The following is a 23,035-nucleotide window of genomic DNA, read 5'->3' as shown; positions in this document are numbered from 1 at the left end:
GTGTTTTTTGTTTAGTTACATCACATAGTACCACTCTTTCTCTTTGCATTGACAATCGCAGAGTTCAATTACGATTTTTCCGCCATCTTCAATTTGAAAATTTTAGTATTTCGACTTCAGATTCGTAGTCGGCAACCCCGAATACCTGTGTTTACAAATTTTCAGGATGAAATACTTAGTAGAAAAATGTCTGACGCAAAGCATTCAATGCAAATGGTCATGGAATTAATAGGTAATATCTCGTAACTTCAAATTAGCGTAATTCGGCTAAGAAAAATCGTAATTGAACTCTGCGACTTTCAATTTAAAGAGGAAGAATAGTTCTATATGATGCAAATAAAAAAATAACACTAAAATATTTTGTAACTTCTGTAAATAACTTTAAAAGTAGCCAAAAACACTATTTTTGGGTACATAACCTCAAATATCTCAAAATCCTGAACACCATGGGCCAATTCTGATTCCGGATTCAGATTCTACGCAAAAAACTACTTCGAACATGACCGCCCTCTTTCCAGCAGCGAAAACCATATTGGAACATGTTTTATCATGTTCCACCAACAAAATCAAACTTTAAACATTTCGGGCACCATAATGGATTAGCCATATTGAATCAGCGTTGTTAAACTTTCCAATTTTGACTACAGATTCATGATCAACGAACACAAAACCCCCCAAGAATTCATTTTCATCATGTTTCGTCAACAAAATTGAATTTCGAACGTCTTGGCCGCCATATTGGATCCACCATCTTGAATTTTTAACTTTAAATTTATGATCAATAATCCAAAAACTACTATCATCCTAATAAATAATCACATTTATTATGTTTCCTAATACATGTTAACAAGTTTATACTCATTTTCATGTAAAATGAATACTTTCTGGACAGATAAAGTGGCGCCATCTGCATTCTGTCAAAATTGCCACACGGAATAAAAAGTAGATGTCTAACCGAAAATTTTAAGTCCAAAATGTATCATTTATCAAAAATTGAGTCTGGACGGGGGGGGGGGGGGGGGGGGGGGGTTCGATTTTTTTTTGTTCCTTTTGTGTTAAATCGGATAATATTTAGAGGTCTCTCATAGCGGATTTGTGTGTTTACACAGAAGAATCAATTTTTCTCGAAAACGGCAGAACACAGCGATAAATTATGCAGGATATAAAAGCCGCAAATCATTAAAATCAGTATTTTTTGTTCATAATTTTTTTTAAATTATGGAAATTTTTTAGTAATGATATTATGTGTTTACGTGAATTGTTTGTTAGAGACCTATAAATAATACAAATGTGTATTTAAGACAAGTATTTAAGATAAGTTTTTCGTAGTAACAATTTTCTTCGCATATTTCCTTAAATATGCAGAATCCCATAAAAAACTGTGATTAAAAAACAAACTCATTTTGATGAGCAAAATCTTTATATTCAGACAAATTTTGCATTATTTCTGACGTTTACGAGAAGAATTGTCTTTTCTATGAAAACAGACCAAAATTCGCTATGGACGATCTCTAAATATTATCCGATTCATTTTTCATTCTACTTGCTTCATTTTTAAACCAAAAGCAAAAATCAAAAATGCAAGTTGAAATTTTTTAAACCCTCAAATTATATATACAGTCGTGTACAAAAGTTTACAGCAGAAACAATCAATATTTAAAGTTTTATATCTCCGTCAAAAATTTCATATTTCTTAAAAAATCTAACGCGGTTTTAAAGTTCTAAGCAAAACCTTTCAACTCCCGTTGATTTTGTCCAAAAAGATTACAAATTGTGTTTTATACATTAGAAAAACAAACCTTTTATTTGGCCGCGAAAATCCGTCTGAATTTTTTGAACCACTAGGCGGATTTGAAAAAAAAATCGGATAAAAATATGCGAATTTTTATCCTCTTTAAAATAAACACGGCGACATGATCCATTTTTATAAAGCCGATATTATTGATATTATTTAATCTAGTAATTGCAATATTTTTACATAAAAAATACAATTCTTTTTTAAAAAATCTCCATTGTAAAAAAATGGATTATTGTTTCCTTAATGACATTTTTTAGTAGGTCCTTATTTTACTTGCAAAAACTAATATTTTTCCTATAGCGCGTAAATTCGGAGATAATCAGTCTTGAAACATTATTTGAAAGCTTTTGATTAACACTTTAAACAGCATTAGATTTTTTAAGAAACATGCATTTTGGACCGAGATATGAAACTTGGAATATTGACTGATTTTTTGTTTGTCAGGAATTTTTGCACACATCGTATGTATATATTATGTACATTTAGGCCTTATGCCTTTGAAGACCCCCCCTCATTCTATCTTACTCTTACATACAATGAAACACTCGAACGCACACACTTACTTATTTTCTTCTTCTTCATCTATATTACGTATAGGTGCAAAACCAAAATTATTTCTCAGCAATAACATTTGAATATTATATTCAATGCTTATTACATTTAAAACTTTCGTTAACACAAGTGAACGATCTCCACTGATTCGAAGAAGAACTAACAAGGACATTTAGTAGAGTTTCAGTCTGTTTTGTTACTTAGGAGATCATATTAATCAAATATGTCCGACGTTTATGGGACCATTTTTAAACGAATGGATGCAAGAAGTAGCATTATCCTTTAAAACAGGTATATATTATAATGATAGCAATGGCTGATTTCTTATTTCGATGCGTTGATTCTCAATTCTTTAATTGACTTTTTATTCAGTCTCATCCTACTAAGTGAGACTTACAAATTTAAAATGTGGAATCAATTAATTGAAATAAGTGGAGATTGTTTCTTGGCTTCATTATGAACATGTTTACACGATTCAGCTATATTTAAAGATTGAGCCTAACCAGCAAAATTCAATTTTACGTCCTAAAGTACGATAACTTTAAAACTATGCGCCTTGTGTTTCCAGAAGCCTCACTGTAAGGTATAAAATGGCGCCACTCTAAAGGGCTACAATAACTTTTCACTTATTGTTCCAATCTAAAACCTATGCATTCCATATAATGTTCTATTCACAAAATCTAAATTTTATCAATCAAATTAACCAAGAAAACGAATAAAGGAAGTAGTACAGAGAGTTATACAATCAGTTAAAAATACTGTCATATGTGATGAAAATACAAAAACTACAATAAAAATAACTCTAAATAATTTGCAATTCAATTATAGTTCCTTGTTTAAAATTTTTGAAGCAGGTAAATCCTGTGACTTCAAATCAGCTCCTCATAATATTCTTACAATCGTTGTTTCTATTTGGGTATGATTTTTTTGCGTGTTCATGGCATTCAAGGTTGCAATAGTAAATTTAATAATAAAGTTGTACTTCTATGCCTACAGTAGTTTTTGGTACGCGTACTGCCTTAGAGAGCATTTTTTCTTATGCTTATATGTAAACCTTTTTTCTAAATATGAATATTAAATTTAATAAAAATAATTTTTGGGCTCTTTAAGTAGTTATATAGCTGAAGCGCCCACCAAATAAAAAACAATTTTATACATTATTAAGTAATCCAAGAGAAAAAAATAATACACATCCAACATTTTTTTCAAGCCTGCAACTCGCTATGAAGCGAAATGTTTTTTTTTACTGTGAACATCTCAAGAAGAAAAGGTTGTAATTTTCGTTTTATAAAAACATGCTTGCGTCGTTTAGGGTAATTAAAGAAAGCGTTTATAAGCTCATTTAATTCCACGTAAAATAGGTCCTACTTGAAGGACTTGTGATAAATAGAGACTGAGCTAGTTTGTCAGAAACACCTTACTAATTTCTGATTATTGCAAAGTTTCATGATTTAACTTCACCTCTTTTTTCTAGGAAAATATTGTTAACAATTTGAAAGTCAGATAAACTAACCTTTGAAATGTTTTCTTTAAAATGAGAAGAACATTTCAAAATTTTAACTGGTTTCCGAATTATCATAACAAATATAGAGGTGTGCACAAGATCAAAATCGCTCAGCCGAGCCGCGACTGCAGTCTTCTATCTTTATTGACCGTGCATTGACAAATGACAGAAGATTGTTTGTCGCTCAATCGAGCGATTTTTCGGTTGTGCACGCCTCTGCTTTGCTGATGATAATTGGAGTAACAGTTAACATTTTTAGTCCTTATTTATCTATTTTTTATTATTTTTATCTATTTTTAATTCTTCGGCTCTGTTTAAAGAAAATATTTTAAAGTTTAGTGTGTGCGACTTTCAAATTTTTATTAGTATTGTTCTATTATATTTTAGAAGTGGAAGCCGAGTCACGAAAATGTGCAAAACTCATGAATGAGGCCGGTGTTTTTCGCTACCTAGCTCTGCCTGTATTAATCAAAAGTGCTTGAATTAAACCTCCGAAAAAACACCTATTTTTTCAATCACCAAGAACAGTCTGGGTGAAACTGACCCAACACCTTCTCTTGATTGTGTACCATTTCGCAATGACTGCATCAATTATCTTAAAAAATTATAAGGTATACTTAAGAGCCGATAGAAATCATTAATGCAAAATTAAACTATTGTTTACCTCTTTACTAAGGTTAAAAAATACACGATTTTTTTTGTTTATATTGAATTTTACGAAAAAAATGGCAATTTTTTTACTTAATACTTTAAGCTAAAAATTTATATTGGAATTCTCAAAATATGCTAAAATAATGAAAAAATAGTTCTATATTGTACCTTTCAAAAAGAAATTTTTTTAAAATTTGAAGTTGGTGCATCTTTTATATAAAACGATAAAAATGTTTTTTCCTTTCACCACGTAAATAAAGAAAATGCTTGAATATTCTATGTCAAAAGTATTATCATTTCTTTTTAAAAAACACAACATTATAAGCGTAATTATAAGCATTATCATATTATTATTCCCCGACTTAATCGTTGCAAATGTAAGCACGATGGTAATCGCAAATCGACCGCACACAAGATGGACACATCATTTTTGTTTACTTCTGCGAATTCTTTCTGTGAAGGCTGAAATTTACAACTTCTACAAATCAGTCCATGCTTTAAAAGTTAAACTTAAGTACACACCTAGATCAGGCTGACCTAACAATTATTTAAAACGCTTTTCAACGACGACTGACCACTCTGCAGACAATAGCAAGCATTTGAAACTTTATTTGGGACCTCGAACTATATTAGCATAGCTTAAGAGGCCGCCCACTTTTCAAATTTTTGGGAAAATATCTCGATCAAAAATTTTCAGTCGGTCAAATTGACCAAGTGTGTTCTCCGAGGGTAAAATGAGCTTTGCCAATCATTTTTTTATAATTATTCTGCATGAATTGAGAGCATATTTTTATTCGCTTTTTTTTAGGTGTGCTGACACTCCTGGATGGTACTGCGTATGAACCTGGAATAATTTGGGCATATCTTTAACTGTAATTAATACTTAATTATGCTAAATCTGGTTCACATTATTTTAGTAACCAATAGGTTGTTGATTAGTGACAAGTGAAAAATTAATTAGCTGCTTTAGTTTGTACACCAAAGTCTATTGGTGGAATGGAACAGTGATTTTCTTAAAAAATATTTTTTTTAAACTCTACAGACTTAAGAAAAGCAAGCACATTGATGAACATATAAAATCTTAATAAAAAGAAAATTATTTACAAATTAAATGTATGTCTTAATAAATGCTGATTTAAAAATGTAACGAGGTTCAACTTTCTTGCCTTATTCTAGCTTCAAAGAGCCCTAGCTATCGTCAATTAGTTTACTAGATTAGAAACAAAATATAGGTCCGTTCGACGGAGGTTGCTCCAAAAATAAAATGCTACTCACCACCCATGCTAACTGTAGAAACTTCAGTCTTCAAAGACATTTTATGCAAGACTTATTTATGTCTGATTAAATCTATACTTTTGTCAATTCTTATATAGTTCGGGAACACACCGGAGAATTTTGTGATATCATTTTCTCCCTTACGTGGACTATGATCGGTAAATGAAACTGCAAGGAGGTATTGGTGGAGGTGATGATCCGCTCATCGCAATTGGAACTAGAGTGGGAGAGGGTGACGAGGAGGGGGGAGAAGGGGAGCTGGAAGATTCGCTCGAGGGTGGAGAGGGCGACTCCAATGCCCTCGGGCCAGCTAACTCTCCAGTAGATTGTCCCCCTGTCGTCACAGCGCGACATCTACCCGTAGTCGCGTTGTGGCGATTTCGTGCTGGTCGCCCCAAACTTCTATGACGACCTCCCCCCTCCTCGCTTGTTTCTCAGAGATAAACCTTCTTAACACTCCGGGTGGTAGCAAAACCATCGGTACGTCTGTAGGCGTCGCCTTGATGAGATCGCAGAGTGCCAAAATTATCTCTAGGGCCTCGGAATCCGTATCCCTCTGGAAACTGGAAAAGAGTCTCTGCTGGAGTAGGTGGAGGCTTCCGCATTGTACCCTTGGGTGAATGCAACTTTGGAGGTTGAGGCACCAATACAGGTTCCGCATACGTTACTTCTTCTTGAGGAAGCAGTTTCGGTTCAGGCGCCAGTCTATTGAAATGATAAATAGAAATTTAAATAAAGAAATTAAGTTTCAAGGGGTTAATAACTCGTGAAGTCAGGTGTATACCATCGCTGAAATCACTGGTGTGAAGTCACTTGAATTTACATGAAGACACCAGCGGCATAGCCAAGCTTTTTTTTTGGGAGGGTCTTCGATTTTTTTCGGAGCGGGCTTCGGGTTTATGTTTAGGCAAAGAGTGGGGGAAAAGGGAATTGAATAATAAAAATACTTACAAGGAGACCTTACGGTCTCGGAAATTCAGATCGGGATGAGATTGAGCAGATTAGTAGTATCCCTTAAAAGGTATCCACACAGGCTCAAAAGTATTGCACGCAGCTTATATACTAGTAAAAATTTTCCCCCAGAAACAGGTCGGTGGCTATATGGTCAGTATCCTGGATTCCTGTGCGGTCGATCCGAGTTCAATACCTCTCAAAGAATTTTTTTAAACTTAAAAAAAAAAAAATTTATAAAGTGACTGTTACAGCTAATTAAAACTTGAATTAAAGATAGTACTTTATTTTCAAATACGTAATGTATTTTAAATAGAGAAAATGGAGATAAATTAAATCAATATAAATTAAAATTCGAATTATCACGGCAACAAAATTAGGGTAGGACTTAATTTATATATGAATTTTAACAATATAGTTTTTATTTATGATTATGATACTTATACTATATACTTAATGATACTTATCATAAAAACATGGGAAAAAACTGTTTTGACATCTTGCAAAATTTATAAAGTAAGATTGTTTACAGGAGCAACCTTTTTGTGAAAAATTCGTTGGAAAACATACTTCATTAACATTCATGAAAATTTCTCTTTTATCAGAAAGTTTGGAAGCATACTAGGCATACCGAATCATTTTATTAAAAATTGGTGGTGGCAGTTGATGATGGACTATTGATTGTATTTTTATGAAGTCTTCACGGGTATTTATTTCTCTATTATTTTCAACGAGATACGCGCAATTTTGTATACGATTTATTATATTCTTTACCTGTCTAGAAAAATAGACGTCGCAAGGTTGAACAAGAGAGGTACATTTTGGTGGAATCACTTTAAATGTACAAATTGGAGATTTTTCGTCATCCTGAACAATTTCGTCATATAATTCAGGCTTTTTTGTCCACCCCAAGAGTCAACAATCAATAGAAACTCTTCTTTTCCCACATAATACTTCAAAGAACGGTCCAGAAAGTCGATATACAGTCCTGTCGTTAGCTTTCCTGATTTCGAAGATGTTATTATTACTTTTTTATATTTTTGCGTATATTCATCAACTGTTTTTTGAATTCGGTGGCCAAAGTTACCAGATGCTTCTTGTAAAGAAACAAATTCAAGGGGTAGAACTTTTCGAGACAGAGTGAGAGAATATTGAGCTGTGTATGAATGCGTCTCTTTATTCATGTCGTGCGTTTTGACGAAAATAGTTTTGCTTCCCTTTTGAGTCAGAGTCCTGTTGTACACCGACTGATACTGACATCCTGGAAAAAGAAAATCTAATTAAAATATTTTGTCAGAAAATCGTAAACTTATGTTAAAGAAAAAAATAAGTTATTAATTATTTACCTATTTGGTCAGTGTTGATAACAAAATCGTTTTTGAAATTCGGTATCAATTTTAACATCTGGATTACAAAAGTGCCTGCAGAAGCCAACGTTTCTTCGATTGTCGCAGATTCTACAAAACGATCATATGTCCAGTAATTGATTATTGCATCTTTATCGAATAGATTTCTTCCATTTTTATTTCTTTCTCCCATTGCGATAAATATTCCTTTTTTTAACCGACTGCATCCTTTGTTTTGTAATATTTGTAGATTCCACGTGGGGTAAGCCTTTGCGATATTCACAACTTTAATTTTGTAATCCAAAGAAAGATGCTCTACCTCTCTTCTTTTTTTTCCTCTGGTTCATATTCATCTGATGAGCTATGGTCTTCTACTTGTTGAAAAGGTTCTTCCTCACAGTTTCCACTTTCATGAGCAAGTTCGTCATCAGTCACAAATATTTTTTTAGCCAGCATTTCCATAGTGCGTTCGTAAATTTCTTCATCCATCAACATTGCTTCATGAGGAATTGAACTTGACGATTCCGATGTAACCAAATTATTTTCTGCAAGCAAGCTGTCGTAATAAACGACCGCATCTTTTAACCTACGTTTCGACACTTCACTGTGTAATGAATTTTGATCGATTTCTCCTACAAACTTTGCTTGTTTTAGGATTTCTTCACTAACCGACACTTTCAATTCACAATATTTCAAAAATGTAGATAATATTTCACAGTATAGAATGCCCCGGTCTATTCTGAAGTCGAGAGTGAACCGGCACTTTAGTTCGAGTTTATAGAAAAATAAGTAACGGTTGGTTGGGTTGGGTAGGGGGAAACCATTGTTCGATAAGTACAGTTAGGGTTTAGAGCCTGTTTTTTTCGGAATCTTCTGGCTAGTGCGCTTTATTGCTTTACTGTGTGGATACCCTTAAGGGATACTACTAACCTACTGAATCTCATCCAGATCTGAATTTCCGAGACCGTAAGGTCTCCTTGTTAGTTTCGGGAGAAGGGAGTTTGAGGCCTCCCCCTGGCTACACCGCTGAAACTCACTAAAATCATTTGAACTTATTTTTCATCGGCCGAGTTGTGAACCCCTCATTAAATTTAGATCAATTAAAAATCGTCCATTCCTCTCAAAAATCCAAAATTTAACTCTAATAACAAACTTTCTTAAAACTGAAATCAGGGTTAACTCCAAAAATAAAAACGTCCAAACTAGGACAGGCACCCATGCAAACACTTCCATTCAAAATAAAATGAGGGCCAATAATCAAAGAGCAAATAAGAAGACGACCTCCACATATATTTTGTCTCACGCCTATCTTTATTTTTATCTTTTTTAGTCGAATACGCACAGAAAAAAAGACATAGGCTTGTACGTATTTTCTTGTTGCTTGACATGTTTTCTCAAAGTTTTTGTTATTTACACGATTATTTTTTATTTATTTTAAAAATTATACTGTTTGTGTAATAAAGAAGGTAGATCGATAAGACACATTTTTATTGTGTCTAATTTGCGACGTCCTTTGGTACGTTTTTCGATACGTCCTTTCATACATCCTCTTCTACGACCTTTTGGATGTACTTTCATTCTTCCTTTCATATGTCCTTTTGTGCAGGCTTTTGTACGCCCGACCGATAGAAATCTCAGAATATTAACTAAAGATTCTCTGGCTCTGAGAAGCTTTAAAGAAATTCTCCGCATCATAAATAACAAGCAGAGAGGCTATATCAATAGAGTAGCCGACACTCAAGGGACATTTGTTAAGCAGTCGGATTCAACTCCAAAATAGTGAATAAGTTATCATTATAAAATATGTAAAATGAGAAAATTAATTAATTAAAAAAAACTGCTAATAATTTGAAGAAAATTTTTAAAAAGCAGTCGGGTCGGTGAAGGCCAACTACTGCAAACAACAACTATTGAACAACTTCAGATGCAAATTAGTACTCAGAAGAGGAACTTTCGTTCCAAAAATTATAAGCTGAAACTAAAATTGACACTTGCCGGTGTCCCCTTCTCAGCTGCATTAAACCATGAAAGAAACATCTATAAAAAAACATCTAGAAAGAAGCAACCGCCAGCAAGAAAGCCCTTGTGAACTCAGTAAGCACAAAGCTTGGCGACATCGTTAGAATATCTTTACAACAACATTACGATATTCTATGTCCAAGTCGTTAAGGTCTCTTTGCGATATCGTAAGTACATCGTATAATCTGACCATATTTTTACGATATCGTAAAGAGACCCTAACGACATGGACATAGGATATCGTAAACTTGTCATAAAGATTTCGTAACGATATAGTAAAGACGTCGCCAAATTGTATGCCAACTGCGAATGATACGGTGCGTTACCAAAAACGTAATGGCCACTGGACCAGACCAGCATATCTAATGCTTTGGAAGTCGCAAATTTCGAATCTGGAGTCAGATTTGTTGCATAACGTCAGGCTTTTTTTAAATATAAAATTAGCCTTTTTCCATTTTTTTAAAACACAAGATGCAAACTTGACGAACTAGATACTTCTAGCACAGCTAAAATTAAAAGTTGAATCTTGTACCTAAATTTGAATATGTTGAACAAATTCTTTCCGTCGCCTATCTCGAGCGGTAATAGGTGAGCGATGGAAATCATGTTTTGTAACTCATGCACGGAATGCGCAGTTAGATTCAAATTTACTCTATATTATTCCAGAACTGCCGTAAACATAAGCTCAATTCATTACGAGTTGACGATTGCAAGACTTACTGTGAGTAGTAAATAGTGATTCAGCCAACTCCAGGTGATAAGTTACCAGAAATGACTGATAAATTACCGAAATTTTTCGAATTTTTTGGCTACCTAAAATTTCTGGTAATGCATCAGTTTTAAAATATTTTTGGTAATTTTTGGTGATGGAACCACCGCGCTAGATCGTGGAAGGACACATAAAGTCTGATCGCTGGTGGTGGAAAGGCTTCTCGGTAGGTTAAAAAACAGTTTTGAATGAGTATTTTTTAAATATACATTCTTATTGTAAATTTCATTTTCTCATCTTTTTTTCCTTTCGAAAAAAGTTGTAATCTTATGTTTTCTAGGTATAATTTGAGTAGTGGAGAAGGCTAAATTTATCTGCTTTGTTATGAAAAATCAATAATAAAGTTATTCTGAGTAAGTACACAAAAAAGGTTCCAATATTTTTTTATTAATTTGCACTTTAATTTTTTTAAATTAATAACAATTTTATTGTCTCGAGTAGCATTACGAGAATGGAATTCAGTGGCAGCTTTTAGCTGTGTAGGCACATTCATCTGTAAAAATTAGAAACTTTAATTTTTCTACATAAATTTGCTTTAATTAAGTGTATTGTATTTTATAACTCTCCCTTTTACGGTTTGAGGGCTCCGTTCTCTTTAGGTCCTTTTTACATTTTTATTTAACTACTATGCCTTATGCTTAACTTAACCAAACGTATCCTTTAATTGCATCGCCTTCTTATTATTAATCCGTAGCTCTTACAAATTATCTTACGAGTGCTCGAGACCTTCCAGGGCTTCGACTTCCACTTAACTTTTTTCCATGCTTTTCCAAGTCACGCAACACTAATTTCTCTTACAGATATTTCTTCTCTTCATCCACTTTTCCCCTTGTCCACATCCACTCAAGATCCCTCGCACTCTATCTGCTACGCTCTTTCCCCCTTTCTCATCCCCTGTACTCTTCCCCCCAACATGTGCTCCCACGATTCCCTTTCATAACCATACACCCTACACTTTTTCATCTCTTCACTGAATCAATATTTACACTCATTCATTCCTTCTCCCATTCTGAAACGTAACATCCTGGACCACCTACACTCCTTTTTCAACTTTCCTAAATATTCTGGGACTCCTGCCATCTTAACCTTTCTATACCATTTGTTGTACTCTCATTACACATTTTTCATTCCCTTCTAACTTGCCATCTCTCCTCTTCCCATCTCGAATGCCCAGTGTTTAATCTCCTCTCTCTATTTAACATTTCCTGGAGGCATATTTGTACGACCTTGTTTCTATTCCCACTCTTAAGTTTATCTTCAAAGTTCCAAACCCTTTTCCTTTGTCTTATGACCAATTTCTCTCTTCCTGTTTCTTCCCTCAGAATATAACCTGGGCACTTCCAACTCACTCCCATAAGCCATCTCAGAAATCTCTTTTGCATGTTCTCTACCTTCTTGTACTCCTTCCATCCTCAAATCCCCACTCCATAACATATCACTGATGAAACCAATGGATCAAAAAGTCATACTATCATCTTCCAGTCTTCTTTGAATCTTCTTTGTCCAATCCCCCACACTTGACCCATTACTTTACTCGTCCTTTCTATTTTTTTCACCTGCAGATCATTTCAACCTCCCGCTTCGAACCAGAATCCTAAGTAGCAAAATTTCTCTACTATTTTCATCATCTGTCCATTTATCTTCCATCCGTACTTTACTTCATTCTTTCTCTTCCTCAAACACGCTATCTTTGTTTTCGCCACATTAATTATCAGGTCTTTATCTCTTACATATTCTTCAAATCCGTTCATTATCTAGTCCATTCCACTTTCATTCTCTGCCTAGCACTGAACCCCCTTTTTCTTTCTTTTACATTCTCTCTTTTACGCCTGCTAACAATATACTAAATAACAATGGACTTGAAACCCTTGCCTGAGACACCTTCCTGTCCAGAACTCCTGCATTTTCTGTTCCCCGATCCTCATCCTTGTCTTCGTCTCTGTAAAGATCTCTTTTATCCTTTCGATCAACTTTTCATCCACCTTCCTTTCTTTCATTGCCTTCCACAAAAATTTCCTATTTACAGAGTCCAAAACTGCCCTAAAGTCCACGAAAAGAGCGACCAGTTTTACTTTTTTCTGTACCAGGCCTCTGTTAACTAGATAATTAAAAAAATATATCCACTGCCCCATCCCCTTTCTAAAAATCCAAAGTCCCCAAAAAGCTAAAAACCCAAAATCTTTATTATAATGCATATGGAACCACTCCGAAGAAAACCATGTCAAAAAAAAGTGTTTCCATGGCATGCATGATTCCGGGCGAACGGCTCATTCGATATGAAAATACAGAACCGCATTTTAATCTGTGAAGCTGTGGCTATGGACTGAACAAGAACATTTGTAAAATATTGAAAATTGAGTAATTGATACGGTTTTAAACTTTTTTTCTTCAAATTTCATGATTTTTAAAATTATTTCCTTATGAAAAAAAACGTTTCGGAATTTTTTAATTATCCTAGTTCAGGCGATGCATACACATGTGCTGAATCTACCTTACAAATTTAAAGCAATCGGTCGAACCGTTTTTGAGATATCTTGCCGGTCAATTAGAAAAACCTGGTTTTGAGAAAAACGCGTTTGAAAGTTCAACAGCGCTTTAAACAATTAGATAAACCTAGTCGTTCTCACAGCTGTAACTTTTCAATAACTTCGAATATTGAAATATCACTTCACAAGCATATTCTACACATGTGTAGGAATAAATTGAGGCACCAAAAAAAATCAATTTTTTGACCGGACACACGGGGTGACCCCCTTAATAGAGGATCTTACAAACCTGTTCTCCACTCTATCGGCCATCCTTCCCCTCTCCATACTCTATTACATACTTCCCAAATCTTTTCTCTAACCTTCATCCTGCCCTGTCGTCTGGTTCCTTTTTAGCTTCTCAATTGCTTGATTAACCTCCTCTATAATCACCTCATTCCCACCTTCCATGTCTCCCTTATTGATCTTTCTGCCTTCCCCTTTTATTTTGCTATCCCCCCTTCAAGCCCTACTTCGATTCTTTCTAACAGCCTCCTTATCCTTTCCTCGGCCAGTATGTAGTCTATTACTATTCCCTCTTTTCCTGCAAATTTAATCTCCCCTTCTTCATCCCCGCAAAGGTTTCCATTACAAATGAACCATCCTGTTTCTCCTAGAATTTCCGACAGAGTCCCTCCTGGTCCACCTGTTTGCGTTTCGAATTTCTCCTGAAAGTCTCATTCTCTTCATTCCATATTTCTTCCCCTTGTTCCCCCGTCCAAGCATTCAGATCACCTCCTATCAACACCAATTCGCCGTCTTTTTTCTCCAACCATTTCCTAGTCACATTTCAACCTTCCTCTTCTCCCTTTCTCCTATAAACGCAAACTGTCCGGACCTTTCTTCTTCCTATCTTTACCAATCTCGGCATTACTACACCCGTTTCCTCAAATCCCATTTCTATTCTTCTTTCTTCCCTTTATCTTCTCTTTTTTTTTGCTTCTTGCATCTGCCATATATATCCCTTAGATAACTTTCTCTTTAATCGCATCCAATACTTCTTATCTAACGAAGTTTCACTCAACATCACTACATCCCATTTCTTTACCTCTTCCTAGAATCCTTTATCTTGATTCATTAGTCCAGATACGTTCCAAAACGCTACTCTCACTTCTCTCTTCCTTCCTTCTTCTTTACGCCCCCTCCCTACTTCTGTGGAAACCCCGTCTCTCCCCTTTCTTTCCGCCCTCTCTCTACTGTTCATCTTCGCAATGGACCTTCTCTACTCACTTCACTCATTTTTTCCTTCTCATCATCCCATATCCACACACACCCATTTATCCACATTGTGTCTTTCCCTATCCATACCGCGTTTCCTTACCTTCTTTCACTCCATGCTCTCTGTTTCATCGTCCACTTTCTTTTTCTTTCATTTCACGTCATATCCTCCTTTATCCTTTCTTCCCTTCCCTTTAACCCTTCGTTGCACATATTTTTCTGTTCAGTGAATTTACTTGAAAATTTTTCCTCGAGGGTTTTTGGTGTCTCTGATTACGAATCTGCAGTCAGAATTCCGAAATAAATTCCATAAATGCCTACGTTATTGAAATCAAAGTATTCAAAATATCATCTACGATTTCGAAGATTTATATATCAATGTAAATTAAATTTGACCGAATAATTTTAATTTTGTAACTTCAAATTCATAATCAACGTCTCCGACCCGAAAAACCCCCAAGTATAGATTTTTAAGCTGAATATTCCTCTTTTCAAAATTTTGGAACCGCTAAAAAGCTATATTTTTATGTTCTCTCATCGGTAAATTAGCTAATGAATAAAAAAACCCGACCTAAATATGCTAAAAATTAATTAAATGGCAAAAATCTGAAGTTAGGTTGATGGGATCTCACGTTTCCACCGTGCAATTAAGAGTTGAAGCTTTCTTCTTTCTCAAGATATCAACTTTTTCTTCCATAATTCTCACTCTCACAATATACATACGCGATTTATCGTAATTATTTCTTCCCATTCCATATACATATTCCACATGGACGATGCGGGACATTTTAAACATCAATCTATATATTATATAAACTTAATTATGGGTATAAAATTATTAATTAGAAAAAGTCAAGACAGTTAACTAGTATTTTTTAAAATTAATAATAAATTTTAAAAAATTAATTTTATTTTCAAGATTTTAAATATTCTTCGCTTAATAATTATAATATGTTTAAACTAAAAATCTAAAGAAAATGTGTGTGTATATATAAATATTATAATAATATAAATATTCTAACAAAGGGGACCGAATTTCCCTCATCAACTTTTCCACTTCTTCTCTTCCTGCTTCACTATCCACTTTCATTCCTCTAATCACTACATTTCCACTTCTTTTCGTCTTCTCTTTGTCTTATCCCTTCTGCTCCTTTCTCTATATCCTCTGACTTGCGTTCCAACTTCTCCATATAAGATTTTCTCTCTTTTTCACTTATCTTTTACTTTTTTCCGATGTCCTCCAACTGCTTCCAAATCTTATCTTTTTTTTGTCGTCACGTCAGCTCCCATTCTTCCCACTTCTCTCTAACTTTTTTCATCTCCTCCCAGAACTCATGCCCTCGCCTTTGCATGCCATTTAGGCTTCTGTTTGTTTCCCCTCTAAACCCTTTAATAAGATTTTCCAAGGTCTCTAAATCCACTTTTCCTTTTTCCTTATTTCTCTGTGGTGGAGACTTTCTTTTTTTTAAACTTTTTCCGCAAATTCTCATCCCACTGCTCATTTCCCTCTTCTTCCCTTGACCTTTTTCTGTTTTCTATCTTTTCTCCCTCAACGCTTTTATCTGTTAACCCTCTCCCTGCCTCCATTTATCAAAAAGTTGCTTTGACCCTAATCTTGTAGATCTGGATTTATTAAGAAGATCCCGATTCGATGCCCTGCCTCGAGACCTCCTGTCAGCCGGTCCTTCCTTCTCGCCCCATACAAATATTCTTGTCGTATTCAACTGAACCTCGCTCTCATCGGTTCTCACTCTTTCATTACCCACACCCCTCCCTGTTTTATTAGCTGCCACGAGACTCTCAGCACCGGTGCTGATGTTCACTGCTGCTGCCCTCTGTCTGACCCCACTGGGCTACTAATGCTCATGCTTGCCTACCTTACCGATTTGCTGTTCCTATCTTCCCTCTCACTTTTCCGGTCTTCGTCAACTAACCTCCAAATTAGCACTTTAACAACCTTAAAAAACAGCTACCCCACACTTCTACACAACCCCTTCACTTCACTCATCTCCTTTTAACACCTTTCACCTCATCACACCTCAACGCCCGTTGTGAAACCCCAAAAAGATAGCTCAGAACAAAAACACGTCCTTTAGCGTTCGGTAGCGGAAACGAAAGTCTGTTTAAATTAAGTGATTCTTAGTTAAATTAGAAACAATGATAATAAAAATTTGCATGGAAGTTAAAATTTATTTTCATTACAAAATTTTTTACGAAAATAAAGGGTTACATCTAAATTACACTGAATATTGTATTCTTATTATAATTTTAAAATTTAATTTAAAAAATGTATACATTAGATTTTTACAGAAAACTTATACAAATTCTGATAAACGTTCCTTCGACTGAAAGTTTTTGATTTCCTAAACTTAGTTTCGATAGACTTTGTCAGTGAAAATATTGCAAACTTTTTCGTGTCCTAACATAAAAAAACATTAACAAATTTTCATATAAAGCACATAAATGTGGCTTCTTAAAGTATACCTTGAAACGTAAGTCCTCCAAATTTGAAGTAAAAATGTCCAACATTTTGTGATTTAGTGGTAGTTGAAGTAAAAAATAAGGAGTTTTTTTAATTTGAGAAATTCATGTTTACTGTCATTATTTCAAAAACAAAGAAAGCTACAAGTATTTTCAAAGGACAAAAAAGCTGCGCAATGAAATTTACGATAAGACTGTATGTTTGAAAAATTCAAATTCAATTTTTTTTTCACAAATGCCGAGAGGCCTTCTCACTACCAGCGATCAGACTTTATGTGCCCTTATACGATCCGACGGTTCAATTTTACCATAAATTAAAAAAATTCCCGGAAATTTTTTTGTTTTCTTTTTCACATCCAAGATTCCCTCCTTTTGTTACAAAAAATATCAGCTGCAACAGGTGCTAAAATTAAGCAGTTCTAACTCTTGTGAAGTTTACAGTTCTTGCTATCGGCTCATCTGCAGCTCGTTCTTGGCTCACTTCAAACTCGCCTCTGACTCAAAATCTGACGTGATTGAGCCAGTGTGACATGCCAATTTATTGTCTTCCTCTGTAATATTTTACAGAAGCTCGAGTTCGGACAAAGCAATTAGTTTAAGCCCATAAAAAGAAATTCCGAAATTGGGTACTTGCGCCCTTATGCCCCGGGACTCTTGAAAGCATAAAATCATTGAACTGAATTATATGCAAATAATATTCACTGAGAACTCTGAAATAAAATAAAATCAGTCCAATAAGCAAGGGATACCAACAAAACTCTAAAGTATAAAAACAAGAATATTATTTGTGTACCTCTATATGAAGCCGACTATTATAACTAGTTACATTTTATTGGATTTTAGCATGTTTCTAAACCAAGACCAAAAAGATTACTCTTGGATTATAGCACTATACTTATGTCCCAAAAGCAAACGAAATTGGGTATATTTCATGATCGAAGAAAAATTATAATACGTACGCTTATCAGAAAATTTTCCTGCCACATGAACCTATACGTAACTCCATGCCGGTTATAAGATCCCTTTTCGTATGGGCTTACACATAGGTCTCAATCATAAAATACGTGAAGCATCGCGAAGGAGGGGGGGGGGGGGGGGGGGGGGTGTTTAAAATTCCTGATAAATGCATCACTTCTTTTCTACAGGTCCTCATATCAGTATATTTATTGTATTAAATAGTGGAATCTAATAATGAAACTACTTAATATCTCAAATTTTAACATAATATTTTCGAAATAAAATCAATCAGTGTAATATACACTGTTACAAACATACTAAATCACGTCCAGGGGCGGCCTGTGCCACCGGGCAACCGGGAAAGGCCAGGGGAGCTCTTTGACTCCCCAGTCCATCCCTGATCCTGCAAAGATATAAGAAGTTGGAGGAGGGAAAATTAGAACTAGATAAAATTAAATATTAAATGTATACATATGTGGGCGTCCACATAAAAATTGCCCTTATGGTCGGTTATAGTTTGGGAGATATTTACGATTTTCGAAGTGAGAGTTAAATGACTATTTTGGGCTTTAAGTGGACCATGACACAAGGATATCTACTAACTCTATTGGCACTGCAATCGTGTCTCAAAAGCAACAGGAAGTAAGTATATTTGATGTTTAAAGCAAAATTATAAAACGTAGGCTTGTGTCGCTCGCACACTTGAAAAGCGTCTTTTTCGAAATTTTGGTAGCTCTAAAAAAGCATCCAGAGGTGACTGTTGTCATCTACAACCCTCGTGGCCGCTCGTAATTGTATACCTACAACACCATCGCAGGAGGTTTCAAGCATCGTATTAAATTATTTGAATTAACTTATAACATTGTAATCTTATCAGTCACTTGACTTTGTCTGTAGCTATGATGTATAACCGGGTTGACCTGAGTAAAAGTTTAATCAAACATACATATACGGAACATATTCTTAGTTTATTTAGTTAAACGAGTGATCCACATAGAAAATAACCCTATATGTATCTCCATACCGAAGATTTAATAGCGATGAAAACTTTCTTTTGGGAGTCTGAAATACACCCCTAATGTTTCGTCAAAAAAAATCCTTCTGTCTCCGCATCGTAGATATAGCTAAAAATCAGAAAAAACGAACGTATAGCGATGATTCCATTACAATATTTTTTACCCTCCCTATATGACTTTGAAGTTTAAAAAAAATCGAAAAAAGTTGACGTTTTCACTATTTTCTTAGATTCATGGTAAATTTTTCGACTATTTGACAATATGATGTGTGATATACGTTAATCAGGATGTATTTGAAATATGTTGCAACAATAATATATAAGGAATGTTGACATTGAAATAATTTTTATTGACTTTCAATCACAAGAAAATATTTAAAAGTGATATATTGCTCTTTATTTGAAAATAAAATTAATTTCGGTATATAAATTATCAGAAAAAATAGTTCGAAGCAAGTGGATTTGTACTTACATAGATGAGATAGATCTCTCTAATGCTGCCAGAGTGTTTCTCTTAGAACAGCGATCTTCCAGGCGAATAATAGAATAATTTACGTCTCTTCCGAAAACTGATTCGGAAAAATCCGATCATCTTGAAGTACAATCGAAACTTTTGATGACTGATGTACTTCAAGATCAAAGTGAAGAAGTTATCCAAAGAAAGCGTCAGAAGATGCAAATTGAAGGTGAAAGTTCTTATTGTGGCTCGATTATGGATGACAATGTAAAAGACGGTTACCAGCCCGCCGAAGAAGATGTTGAGGATGCATGGGTCCCTTATTGGAATAAAATTACAGATCAGACAAGATTAAGCTGTCCAACATTTTCAAAAGTCTGTGGCAGATACGGCATCAACTTCAGAAAGAGCATCTCTCTTTGGCTTCAGAAATAAAGGCTCTTCACTTCGATGGAACAAAACACGATACAAAAGTAATGGATGGAACAAGTAAAGGAAAAACACGGCAAACAACAAAACGAGAACATACTTCTCTCATTCAAGAACCAGAAAGTACTTACTTAGGACACACATCCTCATCTTCTTCAGAGCCAAAAACGATAACACATGATAACCATCAGTTTTTCTTTTCAAAGAAATACCTCTAATCTTGTGATGGCTGTCCTACGACCACTGTCAAACACTCAGGTATAATTCGATTACTAGAAGTAGAATTGGGTAAACCGCTACAATGGAGTACTTTCAGCTTCATGGTAATGAGTTACCATTAACAGCTTTGTTTATAAAAGTTAATGAAGGAATTTCTGGTCCTAAAGATTTTTCTCGTCCAATCGGAAAAAACTTAGCTTCTTGTGAAGAACTTCTGGCTGTAAAGTTTGATGCTGTCGGTTGCCCTAATTCTCCTGTAGTTGATACCCTTGATCTTAGTTTTGATTAAAAGTACCTGCTAGATATATGGAAGCTATAAAAGAAGGAGAGTGTTCTGAAGATCTTGCTTGAAAAAGTTCAGGGAAATTATCAAACGCCAGATGGTTGGCTAGGATGAGTAAAACTCTTTGAACTTATATTGGGACAGAGAAGCCATCATTTGAGTTAAGGGTTTTAGTTCAATTCATCATGAGAGTATATGTCACAATGTGGTTCGAAATTAAGTATCAACCATCTATTAAAGATGCCCCGAAACATCTCTGGAAAAGCATTTCTTTGCGTTAATGCTCTACGTTATTCTGCCCGGACAAAAATGATTTAAAATACCTCCTCACTGTACATGTGTAAATCTAGGTACACTCGAAAACATTTTTACCTTACTTAGACACCGAAAATTAATTTTGTTGTGAAATAAAGAGCAATATACCACTTTTAGACATTTCCTTGTACTCCAAAATCAATACAAATGATTTTAATATCGACATTCCACATATATTATTGGTGTAACATATTGAAAATACATCCTTCTGAACCTACATCCGACACTTGTTGGTCAAATAGTCGAAAAAATTGCCGCAACTCTCAGAAGATAGCGAAAAAGTCGATTTTTTGAAATTTTAAGATCATTAGGGTGGGTAAAAAATAGTTCAATTTATTTGATAAAAATAAATATTTCGGTTCATGTTATTCTTACACATACTCTCTACGATGCCTGTGATTGGCCAGAATCAATGAAAATTATTTTAATGTTAACATTACTTCTATATTATTGTTGCGCCATATTGAAAATATTTTCTCATTAAGGTATATCACACATTATATAGTCAAATACTCGAGAGAGCGAGCGACCACCATCCCAAGCATTTGAAGCCGAGTAGAGGGAAATGGCCTTTTGGATTGTAGCTAGCACCCTATCAACTCTCAGGTTCTCCAGGTGATTTTCATTTTTGAGTTCATGCTCTGATTGGATAACTTGCGTGAGGCCCTCTTCTTTCCAGTCATCTAAACGTGCTTGCGAGGGAGCGGGAAAAAAGGCCGAGATAGTCTGGTTCGAACAAACAACGTGTCAACTTAAACTGCATGATCTCATATATACTTGAATATCCGTTCAATCATTATTTCTTGTTTCTCATTCTCCGCATGGACTACAGTATATTATTTACTTATATTGTAAAGTTTCACTATTTAATACAATAAAGAAATATAATGCTGTTACAATCCTGTTTTATTCTTTAGACTTATCATTTTTAGCGTGGCAGTTGGTCTGAATTATCGTGGTATCAGGCACAGATACTTACGTTCTTCGTTAAGAGTTGCCAGATCGAACCAATTCTGTTTGTGCACTTTAAATTGCCACTTAGGGCCGGTTCCACCAACTTCGATTAAATTATTTGTTAACTGACGGCGGGTTAAAGTTAACGTCATAGTTAAGCTTCGATTATTCTGTTACGCGTTCCACCACATTTCTGGAGGGCGCGGTTAGCTAACCAGACAGTCCTTTCGAAATAACTCCTATTTAACTTGAAATCATTCGCGTGATTGGCTACCCGTCAGTCAAGTGGAAAGAAAAGCAATATGGCCGTGCTCGCTAAATCAAGGTAAGGTTCACGCCACACTCGTGTCCACATCACCCTAAAAAAAGTGAATTTTTATGTATGTTTTGTTCGATTTGATTCAACAGATCACGAACACAAGCTTTTGTCAAGCGACATTTCGTTTGGAAATCAATGTCGTCGAAATTATTTAAAAAATTCAGTCTTTCTTTGAAAATTCGCGGTCTTCTGCGAATAAATTCAAAAATATCATATTCGACTTCCTCGTCAGACGACCTAAAAACTTCTTCCATATTTCACAGCGACACTGCACATTTTAGATTAAAGGACGATAAATTGCCCTAACCGACCAATCTTGACCGGTTAGGTCAAGATTGCTCGGTTGGGGCGACTTAATTGACCTTTAATAGTCCTTTAGCGGTTGTTAATGCGAGTTAACCGACCGTTAAAAAATGGTAGCACGCGTAACTATCTTTAACATAGGATTAACTTTTTAACCGAGGTTGGTGAAACCGGCCCTTAGTGTTCGACTTGCGAGCTATCTTTAATTTTACCAAGGAGGTTCTCCAATTTCGCGATTTCATAAGAAATGCCTATGTTAAGTTTTCCCTATAGGCGATGTATAGGGATATTGAAGCAGGTCAGCGGATCTATATGCAAATTACTATTTGTCACTAATATAATAATTAATTACATATTTAAAGACTTAAACAAATATAATGGTAAAACATCCTTGTTTTATACTTTAGATTTCTTTCGTTTATCTCTGGCGTATTCTAGTATGTAAAATTGTTTTTAATCATTCAAAAAAATGTACGAACCAACTAATCAACTAAGATTAGCTATTCATTCAACACCCTTTATAATTCATTAAAATTAGAGATTAAAAAAATTGTCAACACATCAGAATCTATGAGAAGAGATAAACAATCATTTATCCGCATGATATTACGCGCCTCACTTAACTAATGATTCGGCCGAAGTTGGTGGAACCGGCCCTAAATGCGAACTTAAAGTGCACAAATAGAATTGGTTCG

The 23,035-nt window shown here is 34.9% G+C and overlaps 1 protein-coding gene across 4 annotated transcripts in view; it reads right to left on the bottom strand.

The window, feature by feature from the left end:
* Nucleotides 1-3,272: 3,272 nt before the first annotated feature.
* LOC117175851 (semaphorin-1A-like) overlaps nt 3,273-23,035 on the bottom strand; it is a 545,745-nt gene continuing 525,982 nt past the window's right edge. For 3 of the 4 annotated variants that reach the window (XM_033365637.1, XM_033365636.1, XM_033365638.1), the window contains 2 exons: nt 6,221-6,485; nt 3,273-6,023 (listed from right to left, as the gene is read on the bottom strand). In XM_033365637.1, the coding sequence (XP_033221528.1) occupies nt 5,871-6,023; nt 6,221-6,485 (418 nt within the window). In that variant the 3' untranslated portion in view covers nt 3,273-5,870. The remainder of the gene's footprint in view (nt 6,024-6,220; nt 6,486-23,035) is intronic. The other variant, XR_004467545.1, reaches the window with a different exon arrangement.

This window comes from Belonocnema kinseyi, chromosome 7 (genome assembly GCF_010883055.1).
Source record: "Belonocnema kinseyi isolate 2016_QV_RU_SX_M_011 chromosome 7, B_treatae_v1, whole genome shotgun sequence".
Taxonomy (NCBI): Eukaryota; Metazoa; Arthropoda; class Insecta; order Hymenoptera; family Cynipidae; genus Belonocnema; species Belonocnema kinseyi.
Note: the sequence above shows the minus strand (reverse complement) of the source record. Positions and strands in the feature narration are given on the sequence as shown.